This window comes from Gymnogyps californianus, chromosome 1, assembly GCF_018139145.2.
Source record: "Gymnogyps californianus isolate 813 chromosome 1, ASM1813914v2, whole genome shotgun sequence".
NCBI classification, from domain to species: domain Eukaryota; kingdom Metazoa; phylum Chordata; class Aves; order Accipitriformes; family Cathartidae; genus Gymnogyps; species Gymnogyps californianus.
This window is the reverse complement of record NC_059471.1, coordinates 31824753-31841240: the sequence shown is the minus strand read 5'-3', so window position 1 is coordinate 31841240 and position 16488 is coordinate 31824753. Positions and strand designations below refer to the sequence as shown.

At 37.7% G+C, this 16488-nt stretch overlaps 1 protein-coding gene across 1 annotated transcript in view; it reads right to left on the bottom strand.

Moving 5' to 3' along the window:
- ZC3H13 (zinc finger CCCH-type containing 13) overlaps positions 1–16488 on the bottom strand; it is a 46103-nt gene that overhangs the window by 17170 nt on the left and 12445 nt on the right. The window contains exons 4-10 of the mRNA XM_050893756.1: positions 15876–15984; positions 13483–13622; positions 12595–12755; positions 10472–10669; positions 4751–5061; positions 3222–3686; positions 2024–2206 (exon numbers count right to left, since the gene is read on the bottom strand). Of these exons, the coding sequence (XP_050749713.1) occupies positions 2024–2206; positions 3222–3686; positions 4751–5061; positions 10472–10669; positions 12595–12755; positions 13483–13622; positions 15876–15984 (1567 nt within the window). The remainder of the gene's footprint in view (positions 1–2023; positions 2207–3221; positions 3687–4750; positions 5062–10471; positions 10670–12594; positions 12756–13482; positions 13623–15875; positions 15985–16488) is intronic.

The following is a 16488-nucleotide window of genomic DNA, read 5'->3' as shown; positions in this document are numbered from 1 at the left end:
TTAATGCTCCCCTGTTACCAGGTAAAATTAAAAGCAAACTTGAGTGACATTTCTGCCATGGATGTAACACTTCTTTTTTAAAAAGGTAAATCATCAATCCACGCAATTGGTTCCGTGAACAGGTTTCACATTCTTTTAATGGTGCCTATAACATTATAATACGATTTACTGTGCATACTAAGTATTAGATTTTACACAGACATTCTGTAATTCCTATTTGTTATGTCAGTTTTGGTGACAAAACATCCACATGGAAGTCTTACATGAATCAAGATACTGGAAGTGTATTAGACAATTAAATGTGGATAGTCAGCACTTCTTAAGCGACTTGATTTTTTGAAGCGCTGTTGCAGTGGTTATTTGGAACATCTACATATTTGCCTTAGTTGAATAAAGGCAGCCCAAATTTGCAAGCTTGCATTTTAAAATCATACTAAAAAGATTCCTTACATATCATAGAACTAACTACCAATCAAAATCTATCTTGATTTTTCTCTGAATGACAAATGTTAAGACTGCGGTCTAATTATGGAAACTATGTCTTGAATTGTAACTCTGAGGAGGATTTACTATTACAAAAAGTGATCTAAATTTTTAAGGAAGAAAACAGCAAATCTTATCTCCATTCAAGCTCTTTATATTATTCCCCTAAAAGGGAAACACAACCCATTCAAAGCAACTTCCCTTCTAGAAATTTTTTTTGTTGTGATGACATGTTTTTACTTCTAAGTTTTTTTCCTGTTTTTTTTTTTTTTTTTTAATTCTTAATAAATTAAGAACTCAGTATGATATGAAGAGCACAAATTACATTATAATACATCTAGGATTTATTGGGGGTGGGGAGGTGGAAGAGATGAAAGCTAGTCTGCAAAAGCCAACCCCCAGGACACATTCAGACTGCAGGATTTTTCAGCTGACAAGAAAAAGGAAGCCTGGAGATTAGGTTTGTTGAAATCCTGCCTTGAAGATGAGAAAGAATCTAAAGCAGAACCTTACACAAGAACAAGCAGCAACAGATAAATTTCAATGGGCCAAATAGCATCTCTCAAAGTAGCATACAAAACATCCCTTTGAAAAACTGAAGTTAAACAACAGCTAGAACATAACTGTCACTTCCAAATCAAAACTGAAGACAGAAAAAAAACCACTGTAATTTTATACTTATTCTTCACAGCTCCTCCTTTCATTTCCACACTATTTCCATTTCCCTGACTCCTCCTGTTCTCTTAATTGGTGAACAATACAAATAATTTCCAGAGTGAAAGTTGGTATTAAGTTCCTTAGAGACAACACAGTACCCTTTCAGGTGCAGAAGTGTGACATCTTTCATACTATGTCTAAAAGAACAGTCTTGCGCACTCTTCCCATGATCAGTCGTATCTGTACCAACACTTACTACCCAATTATTATTGACCACGGCAAAGCATTCATCACTATTAAATTCCCCAGGCAACACATTTTTGAATTAATCACAAATTTAAACTGTCACTCACTTTAGTAGTAAGTAGTCTGTAATTAAGTCAGTCTAGTAGTCAGGCCTTCCCCAAAACACACTCAAGTAATGTACAGTGCAAAAGTACAATGTTTCTATACAGACAAACAGAACCAGTAATGAAATGCAATCATGACACTAAGCTTACACGCATATGTACATGAAGTGGAGGAGGAGGCAAAGAGGAGGAAAAAACGTTTTACATTTAAGTTGTACAACAAAATCTCTTGAAGAAGTTTAGTTTGTTTAAAGACTACCTGGATGAATAAAAACAGAAGGTGCCAAAATCTAGCCATAAGGAGGGAGAAAGGCCATAGCATTCATGCATACACTGCCAATGAGAGATCTTACTACAGAAGATAACTTACATCAAGGATAGGACTAGTGTCACTGTGCTGTGTCAAATGAGTTATTTATGAATTAGTGGTGTGGGGGTGGAACAGGGAAGAAAAAGGAGGAAGAGAGAAACACACACATTCATACATATACATTTGACTACATATGTATGTGTAAAAATATACATTAAAATACCTCTTTCTCTGTTGTCACGCCTGTCCCGTTCACCATGTCTTCTTTCAAAGGAGGAATCCCTTGCTTGTTCTCGACTGTCATAGCGATCCCGATCAGGGTAGCTACTCCTTGATTCCCAGCTGTCATGGTAGTTTCCACTACTGCTGTGACCATCAACCTGGGATCCTCTATTCCCCCGACTTCCTAACAGAGATGTATCAATACAAAAGATGAGTTTCCACAGGTAAGAAAATCCACTGATATTTTATACCAATTAATGTAGTAACTTTTAATAAACTTGAATTAACTGTTCATGGAAATAGAATTGTAGCGTCAAACTCTATTTAACCAACAACTCAAATTTCACATGTTCTTAATTGTAAAGTTATTATTTTCGAACTGCAAACTCAAGACTTTCGAAATCACCATCCCCTGGTCATAGCATGACATCTCCTGACTAGAAATATAACAGTCCAAAAGCCAGTTCACATTTGTTCTGAGTAGGATGTAAGCTTATAGACAGTGCAGCAGGAATAACCAGAGAAAGTAGAGATCATTTTTCCTGTAAAAACTGTATGGCATTCCCCTAATGAAAACGTCACAATAAGCTTGAGAAAGCCAAAATCTATTTACTATAGACAATTAAAAGGGGGTAAGTGAAGCTGTTCTACAAAGTGCATCAGACTTTCAAAAATACTGCCAACAGTTAAAATCCCACTTTTTTTTTTGGTCAATCAAGAACGGACAGGGTGGCGAGGGGGGTGGAGCGGGGCGGGGGGGGAGGGTGTGAAAGATGGTTTTCAAGTACCTAAGACATGCAGTTGCTTTTGAGAGAACACAAAAAACCTGCTGCTCAGTACTTTGAGGCACACTGCCCTCTACGAACCTTTCACTACACATCAGCCTCTTCCTTGTGTTTGTAGCCCATGGGAAAACCTAGGGTTGCAGAAACATTAAATAGAGTGGTGTAGGGGTTAGGGTTTGTTTTAAAATGGGATGGCAGAATACCAATGTTATGCCACTTTAATGAATGAAGAACACAGAAGTGCTATAATTTAAGCAACTGTTCTAATTTAACGACAACAGAATTGAACATAGCTTTAAAAGCATGAACTATTTGGCAGCACTTCCATATCAAATATCAAACAAGATAGTAAGAATGTCAATATTCAGTCTCCAATGATAGGGACACTTATTAATTTTTTAAATCATGCAATACCCTTGTCAGATAATTCTGGACCTCTGCCTCGACTTCTGCCAGTTCTATCACTTCTGCTCTCATTTCTGGAGTCACTTCTGGAGTCATTCCTTGTTTCAGCACGAGAGCTCTCCTCTCTGCCATGGGATCTTCCATAGCTGCGCGAGTCCTCCTGATACTGGTCATCCTTTTTATGGGCATCGCGACTCTCTCTGTCTCTGTAGTCATGGGAATCTCGTGTGGAGCGCGAGTCTCTCTGATCACGACTATCTTTGGTATCTCTGCTATAATCCCTCGTATCTCTGGAGTCTCGAGTGTCTCTGGATTCCCTTGGCTCTCTCCGATCTCTGTTGTCTCTCGTCTCCCTCCGATCTCTTCCATCACGAGACTCTCTGTCATCTCTATGGTCCCTGGAGGTACTCTGCTCCTGGTCATAATCACGATCATCTCTTGTTTCTCTTTCTTTTTCCCTTTTCCCTCTAGTTTCTGTAAAATGTTTAAAAGAATGTTATATACCTAGATTAATCAGAGCAAGCAAAAATTTAGCACACAAATAAGACTAAAATAATACAGTCAAAATATACTTCCGACATACAGACAGAAAATCAAAATTAATATGTAAGTATGAAGATCATGTTGGATATCTACCTATGCATTCAGGAAGCTTTAAAGATCTTTTTGTGAATTTGAATCTGTACTTTACAAATACTTACCTGTTCAAAAGACAGTAAGTATAACAAAAATAAATTTCAAACATATTAGAGAGCAAGCACACTTAAATAATTTTAAGGTAGGATCATTTCTCTTCCAATCATAGATTCCTTTTTTCCTCCACGCACACATATTTTCAGGAAATTTGTGCTATATTTAGACCACTTGCTTTTAAGACCTCAATGTCCTGGTAGTGTCTTTTTCTTTTTCTTTTTTTTAAATTACATATTTATAATGTTACTGCTACAGGAAGGTAAGTTTACAGCCAGTCTAAAAAAAGCTGACATATGTACTCTTTGTAATCTGTCTCTTGAGAGAAACAGCATGTTTGCCCATCACAAATTGCTCAATCAGCTTTACAGATTTCCAGAGAGAATGACGGTTTCTTTGCACACACCTCACTTAATGTCAATCAAAAAGACAATAGACAGCAATCAGTGAGGACTGGATTAGCATTTGGGCACCTCACAGAAAAGAGTAATAGTTACTTACAAGTATCCTGCTGTCACTCAGCTGATCCACTAGTATATGCCTGATACCAAGAGAAGATCACTTATCTACTGACACCACCATTGCATTACACAAGAAACACCTAGACAGATGCCTACAGGATCTTTACAATCAGCTGAGCCTACATAGGCAGTCCTATCAGGAATACTCCACTGCACAGTCCATGAAAACAGCACCACCAGCACAGGAACGATAATACAGCCAGTATTTTCTTCACCCCCTAGCCATTGAGATAGGTGCAGACAATGCCACAATTTGAAAATCAAGTTTCAAAATGCAATCTGCAAACAAATAAAAATTATTCTGAAGTGTTATTTTTTTATGCATACCATCCCGCCTTTCGTGGCGCCTATCATGAGACTGTGACGTCCGATCACGATCATGTCTTCCCTTTTCTCTTCCTGGAGATCGGTGTCTCGAAGGGCTTCGCTTCCTCTGAGGAGAAGAGGAAGAGTGTGGGGGATAGGGAGAAGACGATCGCCTTGCAGGCGGGGAAGCTGTCCTTTGATAGGATGGAGAAGGAGTTCTTTTGCGGTGTGGGGAAGGAGAATGTCTTTGAACAGAGGAGCCTGACTGTGAGGAAGAGGAGTGATGTCTGGAGGATATGGGAGAATGATGCTGACCTGATGGGGAAGCAGACCTGCAAGGAAGAGTTAGAATAGGCACACATGTAATAACTTGATTTGAAAGGTTCTTACCATACCCTACAAAAAAGAGTGATTAAAATAATTTGTGCATTCTCTACCCTCTGTCTGCTGAAAATAAGTGCTGTTTCTATAAAACATCAAACTAGTCTTCCCTCAAGGGTACCAAGGACACCCTTTCAAAGTGTGCTTATCTTTAAATGGTTATAGTTTATTTAATATCCAAGAACAAGTTGTCCAATCAAAATTATATTACACAGCTACCAGATGCTTTCCTGGGGAAGGGAGGGAGGAGTCAGAAAAAAACATCATCTTCTCCCCACTCCCAAACCAAGAACAATTGTTTTCTTCAATATAAAATGCTTTTTGGAGTTCATGGTAAAATTAGGCAGATAACTTTTACACAGTGTTACCTAAGGGGAATTTTTCTTCTTTTGTTTCCAACAGCATTCAATTTTTTAGAAAGCAACACTGTCTCCTTCTTGTGCACTTTTAACTTCTTTCTTTTATTATAAGCATTGATCTTTAAACAATTTAGGCCTGGATCCTGAAAACCCATATGCATATCTACTTAAAATTTTAGCAAACATGAACGTTTACACAAATGGGGAAAACTCATATCTAATAGAGTAAGAAAAAGTATACAAAGTGTCTCTCATCTTCGAAATCCCATCACTTAACTAAAGATCATTTACACAACAGTAAACAAATTTCCTCATAATACGTTATCCCATGCACAGTCTAACATGGACAAACGTACACTTCAAGCCTTTGAGCTCAGTAGTGTTTTTTTCCCCATATCAGCATCAAAGCAACTTGCAAGTATCTCTTCTCATGAAATACACACTGCCCTTAACTCCCAACTCCCTTCCACTTCAGAAAATTCCAGAGACTCCAAAGAGAAGAGCAGGAGTCAGAAAAACCACACATGGACAATACATCTTCAAAAATCCCACTGAAGTAATTTAGTTCCTGCTTTTGAATGTCCATATACAGTGTTGGTGACTTCAAATAAACATCCAATACAGATGAAGCTCTCAGTTTCAGGTGACTCACAAATGAAGGACTACTTTACCAAAGGCAGTAGTACCTCCCTGTAATCTTCTGCAACAGCCCAGCAGTTGGTAAAGATACATACGTAACACAGCTTTTGCTGAATATCTTGCAAATGTCACAAGAAATTCTTAGTGAGATAGCTGATGTCAGTTAGGCTCTGAAGAAAATGAGCTCTGGAATAATTCAGGTTAGCAGGCTTACAGCCTGTCATGACACTATCCAAGAGCCAAACGGACAGTTGCCTAGCCAATGCCACTCAGCAGTGAATCTCCTGGCTAAGGCTTCTTAAAGACCGAGACTCTGCAGGTAAAAAGGTTTTCCTCATGTCAGGAACACAAAGCAATGACTCAGCTTTCAAGGAGCAAAGCTTTGGGAATGGAATCCTATGTGAAATCTCTGGCAACCTGAGACAGGAATTCACGTCTGTAAGGAAGTCCTTTTTGGGTAAAAGACAACATGGTGGAAGACTTCTATTAATACCAGCATTTCATCCTTCCTTCTAGTCAATGTCAGTGACTCAAGAAAACCGCCTTCAGAGCCCCGTGGAGCAGTATGCTGATTACCATAGGACCAATGTCACGAAGATGGTGGTTTTACAGCCAGATTCTGTTAGAGAACCTGATATATTCACTAAAGGAAGCATCTTGATTTGATTGTTGAGGCATTTGAGACTTGTCAATTGAGAGAAGTCAAACAAAATTTTTGCAGGACAGGCTGAAACAATACTTGAACTGAGCCACTTCATCTCTATCAGAAAATATACCCAGGAAAGTGTCAGAAAGAAAGGGTGAGACAGAAAAAAATAAAACCAGCCTCTGGAACATGCTTAACTAGGACACTCTGAAGAACAGACTGCATCTGTTTTTTCAATTTAATTCATACTGTGTCTATAAGCTAGTACGCTAAGATATTGCCAGGCCTGGAGACTATCCCACCGAGATGCATTTATGATGGTCAATGCCAGAGAATATTTGGACACCTCAACAACAGACTAAGATTCTGTATCTCCTTGTCTGAAGACCTAAAAGTGCATGGGATCCAGCTGATGCGCTCCTGACGTGGCTTAGGGATGCCTGTAACTTCTACACACAGTCTGACCTCCAGGATGCTTATGTGGAGCTTCTTTTGTCTGGAAAATTAAAAAGCCTCAAGGTCCCCTTGTGCATGCTACCAGTAAACATTCTTCATGAATGGCAGGAAAGAGGAAACTCAGTTTCTCTGTCTCCAAGGATATATACTCATGCTGACCGCAGCTTTTCATCGCAAGAGGGAAGGTCTGACCAATTGCTATTCCTGAGGAAAGAAGTAGCCTGCATGCCTCTCAGATGACAATTTGTACACATTGTCACATACAAATGAAACAGATGGCCTGGAATTAGTAGTAAAATTTCCAAAGCACTCAAAGTAAAATTCAGTCAGGGTCAGAAATGACCAATAATTTCATGACTTACTGTCTTTAACTAAGACTACATTTACTTTTCACCATTAAGCCATTATTATGAAACACAGGGTTACCAAAATTGGCTGGCATGGAAGGCTATCAATGGTTTGGAGACAAACAAAACATTTCAAATATCATTCCCTGCTTCTAGCAGAAGGCCCATTTATCTTCCCTGCTTAACATTCCCTTGCGCAACACTTGATACGCCTGCATAGAACCCCCAAGCAGGCAGTGACAAGCAAAATACTGGTGTATGTTAGAAAAAGTGGGGGAAAGGGTATCGCAAAAGTATTTTTCAATCTCCTTACTACTGCCAGTTGCAGGGGGAACAGGCTGCTCTACTCCCTTCTCTATAAACAATCCAATTTAGAGAAAATGTCCATCAGTGACATCTAGCTTAATACAATACAACATTGTTCCAGCTGAACTGAGTCACCATAGCAGCAAAAGAGCTTGCTTACGACTCTTAGGATTGCTGAATGGATGGGGTTTATTTTGCTTGTTTTATCAGCATGCTGATCTGGCGTCCTCCCCCCACCCTTCAACAGAAGTGCAGAAAATAAGTATGCCTCCCTCGCTATTATACAAACATAGGACTGCAGCAGTATTTAGCACTGCCATTCTAAACCTAAGCTTACAGACTCCTTCAGACGAAAATAAGAAGCCTCCTCCCTTTCTTTTTAATGGGTGGTAAAAGATTTTGTTCTAAGGCCCCTGAGCTAGCAGGATACGTTCCCTTCCTGTAAGAAGGGTCTCTGAAATTGCCCTCATATCGTACTGTTTAGCCAGTTGTACTTGCTTTTCAGGAAAGATGTGTAGAGCCAGGATCTGTGCATCACGTTACCCATTTTAGAACAGAGAAACTCTGCTCCTTGCCTATCTCCAAGGTGGAAGACTTGCCACATTTTCTACTTTTTAAGAAGGGGGAAGGTGAGGAAGGGAAAAAAAAATGTTCCCAAAGGATCACAGACTGACTATGTCTCATATCAGACTTCTGAAGTTCCACCTGAAACCAAAGCATTTGAGGGGAACTGATAAATGGAAGCCTGCACCATGATTTGTGTTCTTGACATGACAAGCACTCTCAACATAGTAACTTGGCAAAAAACCAAAAAGTCTCAGAGCTCAAGTGTTTGAGGCACACACATACCCACAACAGACACATATGAACAAGTAGTCAAAGCAACAGAGAAAGTTTCTAAACTAGAACTACTCATGGAAATAAAATCCATGCAATCGACCTCCCACCTGCGAGAAGGTGAGAAGTTATGTTTGTGAGTGGTTGACTTGGCTGGAGCTCGGGAGGTTTGTCTTCGCCTTGCAGCAGGTGGTGAATACTCCCTGGAAGGGGAAGAATTACTGCCAGAATGATCTGCAGGACTAGGAGAACGCTTCTGTCTATGGGAGCTTTCAGAGGGATCCCTGGGAAACATAAACAGCAGCTTGTTTAACAGGCATAATATGGCATTAGTACATCACAGGGGGGTACATTAGCCCATGGCAGGGGGGTTGGAACTAGATGATCTTTAAGGTCCCTTCCAACCCAAACCATTCTATGATTCTGTGTTTTCCAAGAAATTACAAACAACTCCAAGACAGAACCTGTGCTTACAAGATCCAGAACTATCTTACAGAATCATTTGTTCCATCTATAATTTCATATATGAAATTACCTTAAGCTAGCAAAACTCAGAAATGCAAGATATGCACTAAATTTCTTGCTAATCACTGGACTGTAAAATACAAAACTAGAATATGGTAAAACCACAAATATATTCTTGTAATTTTACCTAATATTTCATGAGGCAGTGAAACAGAATTCCTATCCATGGAGAATTATCTTGCTACCCTATTTAAAAATTTCTGTAATGTCAGAACTTTAAGAAGCCTCAAGCTCACAAACATTTTCAAACCCTAATCACAGTTTGAAATGAATGAAAGAGATCTGTCAGAACCTTCAACTATTTCACTCACTGTACATCATGAAGATTTGACAGTATTTCTTAATTTTTATTATTTAGGAAAAAAAAAGACCAAAATCCAACACTGAAATAAAAGGCTGTAGTCACCACAGCAATACCTGATTAGAGTACAACGATAAGCCAAGTACTCTCTTGATCCTTTCAGCACTACCTAGAATGTTTCTAGTGCTTACGACCTCCTTCCAGTAATGGCATGTGCAAACATGAGGGAAATAATATATTTTAAAGTAAGAACAGTGTAATTTATTTAATCAATTAAAAATACACAATTCACTGGTCTTCCACTCCTTGGTCTTTGCTATGCTAGTTACAAAGTAAACACTTACAAATATGTACCCTATTTTCATCAAGGGAATACAGGATTTAAAAATGCAGATGATATATTTTTCAACTTAAATGGACACCTATGCTTCAGAAAATAACAGGAATAGTCATATTAGTCCACTATTTGAGAGAGAGAGAGAGAGAGAGAGAGAGATGCAAAAGTGAAGTAATTCTAAAATCACAGTAGTCTTTGACTACTTCAGAAATACCTATGGAAGATTAGGGAGAATTTAAACATGTCAATTTAGAAAGATATTAGTCCTCTAAGATTTCAGAAGAGCTGGCAAGTGGACAAGTGAACAACATTGACAAAGATTTTTGGCAAATGAATCACTCCATTGGTGAACGTCCAAGTTCCTGAAAAGTAATGAATCGTTCAAAAGTGCATTTTACAAACTTACTAAGTTATGTAATTAAAACCTATCAATCTGTTAGTTATAGTCTATCAATCCATCTATATAACGCACTTAAAATATTTAATGAGTACTAAAAAGGTTGTTGGCAAAGCAGGTATAAATCCCTTATTATTCAATGTTCTATAAAAGATAATTTTAAAAGCAAGGTTACATTAATGTTAAAAGCTAATAATGCAACATAACTTACCTCTGCTTCTCTTTCTTCTCTTTGTGCCTTTCAAAGTCACGCCCTCTCTCTTTCACGTCCCTTGCCTTTTCTTCTGAACGTTCTTTTGCTTTATGTTTTTCTTTGTGTTTTTTACCCAGGGGAGTTTCCTCTTGTACTGGAGGAGGAGGACTAGGGGTACGAGGACCTTTCTTTTTACTCTGGCTACTTTTAGAACTCCTAGAGATAAATTAACGGGGGAGGGAGAAAAATGAAGGACTGTCAATGATTTCAAACAATTTCTCCTCAGACGTTGGCAGGAAAGTTATAACGTAAAGGGCCTTGAAGCTTTTAGGATAGGATTCACCACTCCATTAGCAAGCAGCATTCAATAATTGTACTTGACTGAAGGGTGAATGCAGATGGTAAAAATTCACACTGAGCTCTTCCATTTATAACCTTTATTTCTGACACAAGTGAACAAAAATACAAATTGCTCCCATTCAGACAGAACCAATTTTCAAAGTTAAAATGCCCTTGCATGAACTGCACACATCAGAGGACCAGAACACTATAGAGTATCTTTTGTCTGTTTAGACTCCCATTTCTGCAATCCAATACCGCAATTACATACACAAAATAACCTGAACAACTCATGTCTTCGATTTAATATTAACTACCTGATGCAGGATAAAGCATCCAAATATTTTTGAATATACATCTCATAATATGAAATAGTATATATTTTTCCATATAAACTACCACTGACGTAAACCCTATAAACTAGATATCACTGCATACTGAATGTCAATAGCACACTAGCCCATGCTGTACATTCTTGTAGCAGAAACAACACTGTTTTGTCCCTATTTTAAAGGGGATTTTTGCTTAGCAAATACAGATATGTCTGCTTACACTGCTGCAGCTATTTCTTTCCTATCTAAAAGCTGCAAACAGTGATTCAAAAGATCCTGCAGCCAGCAAGAACTTAGAAACAGGTTTTGAAGATTGACTTTTTGTGGCAAGGAACCCAGTTTGAACTTCTCGTGATTTTCACACACCGTGTTGTCCTGGTTTCAGCTGGGATAGAGTTCATTTTCTTTCTAGTAACTGATATAGTGTGTTTTCGATTTAGTGTGAGAATACTGTTGATAACATGCTGATGTTTCAGTTGTTGCTAAGTAGCGCTTATCTTAAGCCAAGGACTTTTCAGTTTCCCATGCTCTGCCAGCAAGCAGGTGTGCAAAAAGCTGGGAGGGACCACAGCCAGGACAGCTAACTCGAACTAGCTAAAGGGATATTCCATACCATAGAACGTCATGCTCAGTATATAAACTGGGGGAGTTGGCCAGGAGGGGCGGATCGCAGCTCAGGCACCGGTCAGCGGGTGGTGAGCAATTGCATTGTGCATCACTGTTTTTTTTCCTTGGGTTTTATTTCTTTTTTTTTTTAATATTCCTTTTCATTACAATTATTATTATTTTTTATTATTATTGTTAGTATTATATATTATTTTACTTTAGTTATTAAACTGTTCTTATCTCAAGCCATGAGTTTTACTTTTTTTTGATTCTCCTCGCCATCCCATGGGGGGTAGAGGGGGAAGGAGTGAGCGAGTGGCTGCTTGGTGCTTAGTTGCTGACTGGGGTTAAACCATGACACTTGTCCTTACTTTTTTCCCTCCCCTCCACATCCCCCACTTCTTTTCCCCTCCTGAATTCTGAGAAACTCCCTGCCTTGAAAGTCAAACATTATTTCCTGAACAGCAATATGCAATACCAACAGAATGTGCAGTTGGTCAAATTTTAAACATTTCACTTCAGTCTGGAGGAGCTACTTCACAAGCTGCAGCATCTCAAATCAAACGGCTTCCCACTTTTTAATGGTTTATATTTCCTCATCACTTCCCAGAGACTCTGGACATTCGAAGAGAAAAGACCTGCTTGTAAACCATGACATTAACCAACTGCCAACTACATGCATATAACAATTTTCTGCATAAGATGATTCAGTGCACAATTTAGAAACCTTCCCCTGAAGTTATATAATCAAAAGTCCTGAAAGCAAGGAAAATGAAAAACTGTATTAATTATGAAAACCCCAGTAATAAAAATCAGCATGGTCCTCTGTTCTCACTTTCTCGCAAGATGTATCTACATACTGACCTCTGCTGATCCAAAAGTGGGGAAGATACAGTAGATGCTTTCTTCTCTTTCTTACTAGCTGAAGATGACGATTTGGGACTGGATCTTCGTTTCGGAGATTTACTAGACTTTCTTGGTGATGGCGATGGTGATAATTTAGATCTAACCACCTCTGGAGAAATCTTGAGGAAAAGAATATATTAACCGATAAGATATTGATGCTCAAAAGCTTACCTGTATGCTGATATATATGTCAAATATGTAAATTCAGTAACAGACTACATCTGAGATCTTAACCATGTACACATCTACCTCAAATAAACTAACCACATCGTTTTCAAAGAACACCATAAAAGGAAGATGACAGGAAAAGGGTGGGGGAAGAGAAGATGATGCACTCCATAATATATTACAAAAACTGTAACTAGAAGTTTAAAATCAGTATGTTCCCAGTTAGCACTCAAGTTTGTCTGAAAAAGAAAGACCTCCTTTCAGGCTTTTTTTTTTTAATAAGTCTTCCCCAAAATTTTAGGGTTTCTAACACTTACAGCTTTGCCTCTGTCACTCTACTTTACTCTGTTACTACAAGACATATTGGAAAAGGAGCTTGGCAAATGCCTTGTGTTTTCTTCTACATGTCTTCTGTGTTAAAGGTCTTACTAGTTTTATACCATTAAAATGCATTAAATCCTACTCATGTAATAGCTGACTTAATAAAGCAGAAAACTTGGTTATGGTGCTGGATGATTGACCAGATACTCACAACTAATACCCAAGTCACATACTAAGTTATACACGTGCCAGTTATTTACTACCATGTAACACAATAGTGCATTTGTAGCCCAGGAAGCTCAAGTCTTCCACGAAACAATCAGAAGCCTATGAAGTGGCTGATGACTTAATACAAACCTCTTTTTTAATGACTATTTCCTCTCGTTTCTCCATGTTTTCCTGTTCCAACTTCATGAGTTCTCTCTGAATCTTTTGGCGCTTCATTTCCAAAGACAGCTCATGATCATAATCATAATTAACATCTCCATTATCAGAGTCTTTATTTTAAAAAAAGTAAATAGATTAGTAAACAATTACATATGAAATAAATAATAATATTTAGCATACTGGATGCCAAGCATAAATATTTCCGTGACTTTTAAGCACTGCATGAATGGATCAATGAAGCTAAGCCAAATCTCTTCTCTGATTATGTGTGTAAACCTGAAATAACTCCAGTTAGTTCCATACAACCTGAAGTTAAATTCTTAAACTTCATTAAAAAAAAACCACCTTAACTTCTTTCAGAGACTTGCATCAATTATTAAGCTGAGGTAGCAAGGGAAATCCAGTAAACCATTTATTTATATTTAAATAGCAAAAAAAAAAAAATTAAACGAGTGTGTCTTCACAAAGACCAAAAATATGTAGAGCACTACTTAATTGGGAAATCTCACATGAAATGGATTTAAATAGTGATGCATGATACCTGAGGATTTTGTTTAATAGAGTACTCCACAAATCAATTGATACACTTATTTAATTACATTTACAAATTGATTTTAAAATAAAAGAAGTCTGTATGACCTCTTTCACTGGATAAATGCACACTTCAAGAGTTTACTTCTGTTTTTAAAACATTATTACTGTTTGGTTTTCACATCAGAAAAGGTGCTATTTCTCTCACTTTTTCATTAAGTCATGGCTAGTTAATATATGCTTCAAGCTTCGCAACTGAAATCTTACTGAAAATTAAAGCAGTTTTACTCTGTTTACATTTCTTATTTTGTTTATGGCTATTTAGTGCTCAAAAAGCACTTCAGGAAAGTAACTATCAGAGAAAAGATGACTTCATTAAAAAGTCACTAGCTTTCACTCCCCTTCCTACACACAGGAACTACATAAAAGGTTTTGCAATAACTAAACTCAGTCTACAAATTCCCTTCATGCATCATGAATGCATGGGAACAGCTTATAGAAAGGTGCAGTTCCTAACAGCAGAGGTTCTTTCCCAGTCCATCTATCTGCTTATATAGCACTCACTAGAACTTAACAGACAGTAATTCTACTTCATCCACGTAACTACGATCAACACTATTTTGAAAAGATCATAATTATCAAGCTTAAAACCTCAGTGTCTAAGACTTAAGACATTCATACTATATATTTATAGAGAACTTGAGGTTTTTATGTTCCAAACTTTTTTGGCTTAGATTCTATTTCCACGCATACATGTCATAGGTCAATGTTTCTTAAATCACGCCGAAAACAAGATTTAGAAAGGAGTGAAAACATATAACGGCTACTTTTCTATTCATGTGTTGTGTTTAAGACACAGCAAAACAATATTTGCAACACTTACAGCACATACTATAGAAAAGCTACCTACTTCATGAAATTTACAGAGGAGCTCCATCCCACAAACAACTTGTAGTATACTTTATTGCAAATACATTCATTATATCTGAATTCACCCAGAATGGATCAGGATTCCCATCTTCTCTTGCAAATTGTAACTACTTCTGAAACACTGACACTTATAAAACTACATAAACACCACAGTTCATTAGAAGCTGCCATAATTTCACTGTCAGGTGAACTTGGTCTCTAACAAAAGTGAAACTCAGGAGAGAGAGGAGAAAACAAAGACAGTCTTTTCCTGAACTGTTTGCAATTTAAACGGACGAGTATCATCAACAAGGACAACGAAATCACTTTTTAACCGTTAAAAAAAAAAAACAACAAAAAAACCACCACCCAAAAACAACTACAGAAGGTAATGCAAGACTCTTACCACTCTTTGAGTGTTTCCAGAATATAAATAGTTCACCGATTGCTACCTTCAGCTGTTGTTATACTCATTCTAATGGAGCCCTTGTTAATGAGACAGTTCACACCATTACAAATTATGCAACAAAAACCTGCTGACTTTTGAATTCAAAGGAGTTACGCTCTCTCCTCAGACTGACCAGTTTCAAAATCACTTTGGATGTAACTTGGATTCAACTAGTAATTTAAATGTGAAAGTTTCAGCCACGGAGTAGCCTATGGCCAAGTTCCTTGTTGTCTGAGGAGTCAAAAAAGAAAAAAGAAAAAAAAATGTATGCTTTTTCTAGAATAAGTTCGTTTTACCATTGTAGCAGTCCAACTCAGATTGCTTCTTTGCTCTTCTCCAAAAATAAACATTAATGGCTACTGCATAAAAGTATTCTGCTTAGAGACCAAATCTTTAAGCATTCTGCTTTACATACAGCCCGGTAATCTTGCAATTCTTTGAGCTATAGGGGGACCGTGAGTTTAAGTATACTTACCTTCTCTATTTGTTTCCCAATCCCCATTTTCCTCTTCACTTTCTGGTGTTCTCTCCTTTGTAATTTTGATATCCTCCTTTTCTCTATGTCTTCCTCGTGAAGACTCTTTCTATAAAGGGAAAAATGCTGCATTAGAGTAAACAACTTTATTTTAAAAGAAGCCTGAAGAAGCAGGTATATTTTACATGGTATTGGCTGTTTCTTTTTTATAGTACAAAAAGCATTTTCCCCTTTAGCCTGTTGAACAAATACCTTCTTAAATAAGCAGAGACTCCCCAGGCAACATGTTCTAATGCAATTTCATATCATCAGTATGCAAACAGCAGATGGGGAAAAGAGAAGAAAGGATTCATAACATAAGAAGGCTTAAAGGCAGGGCAAGAATCGAGCACATATCAGAGAATAAAGTTTAAAGCAGGAACTGAAAGAACAGATCAGGTTCTTAAGACCAGAAGTTTAATGAACATTTAAAGAGTATAATTTTAACAGCTTGAGTAAGAGTTCTCAGCTGTAAATAAGAATATTTATATGCAAGGCAGATGAGCCTCTGAAGCTGAACCGTTTAACTCACCAGAGGATGGGGGGGGGCGGCCACAGATTACAAAATAAAAAA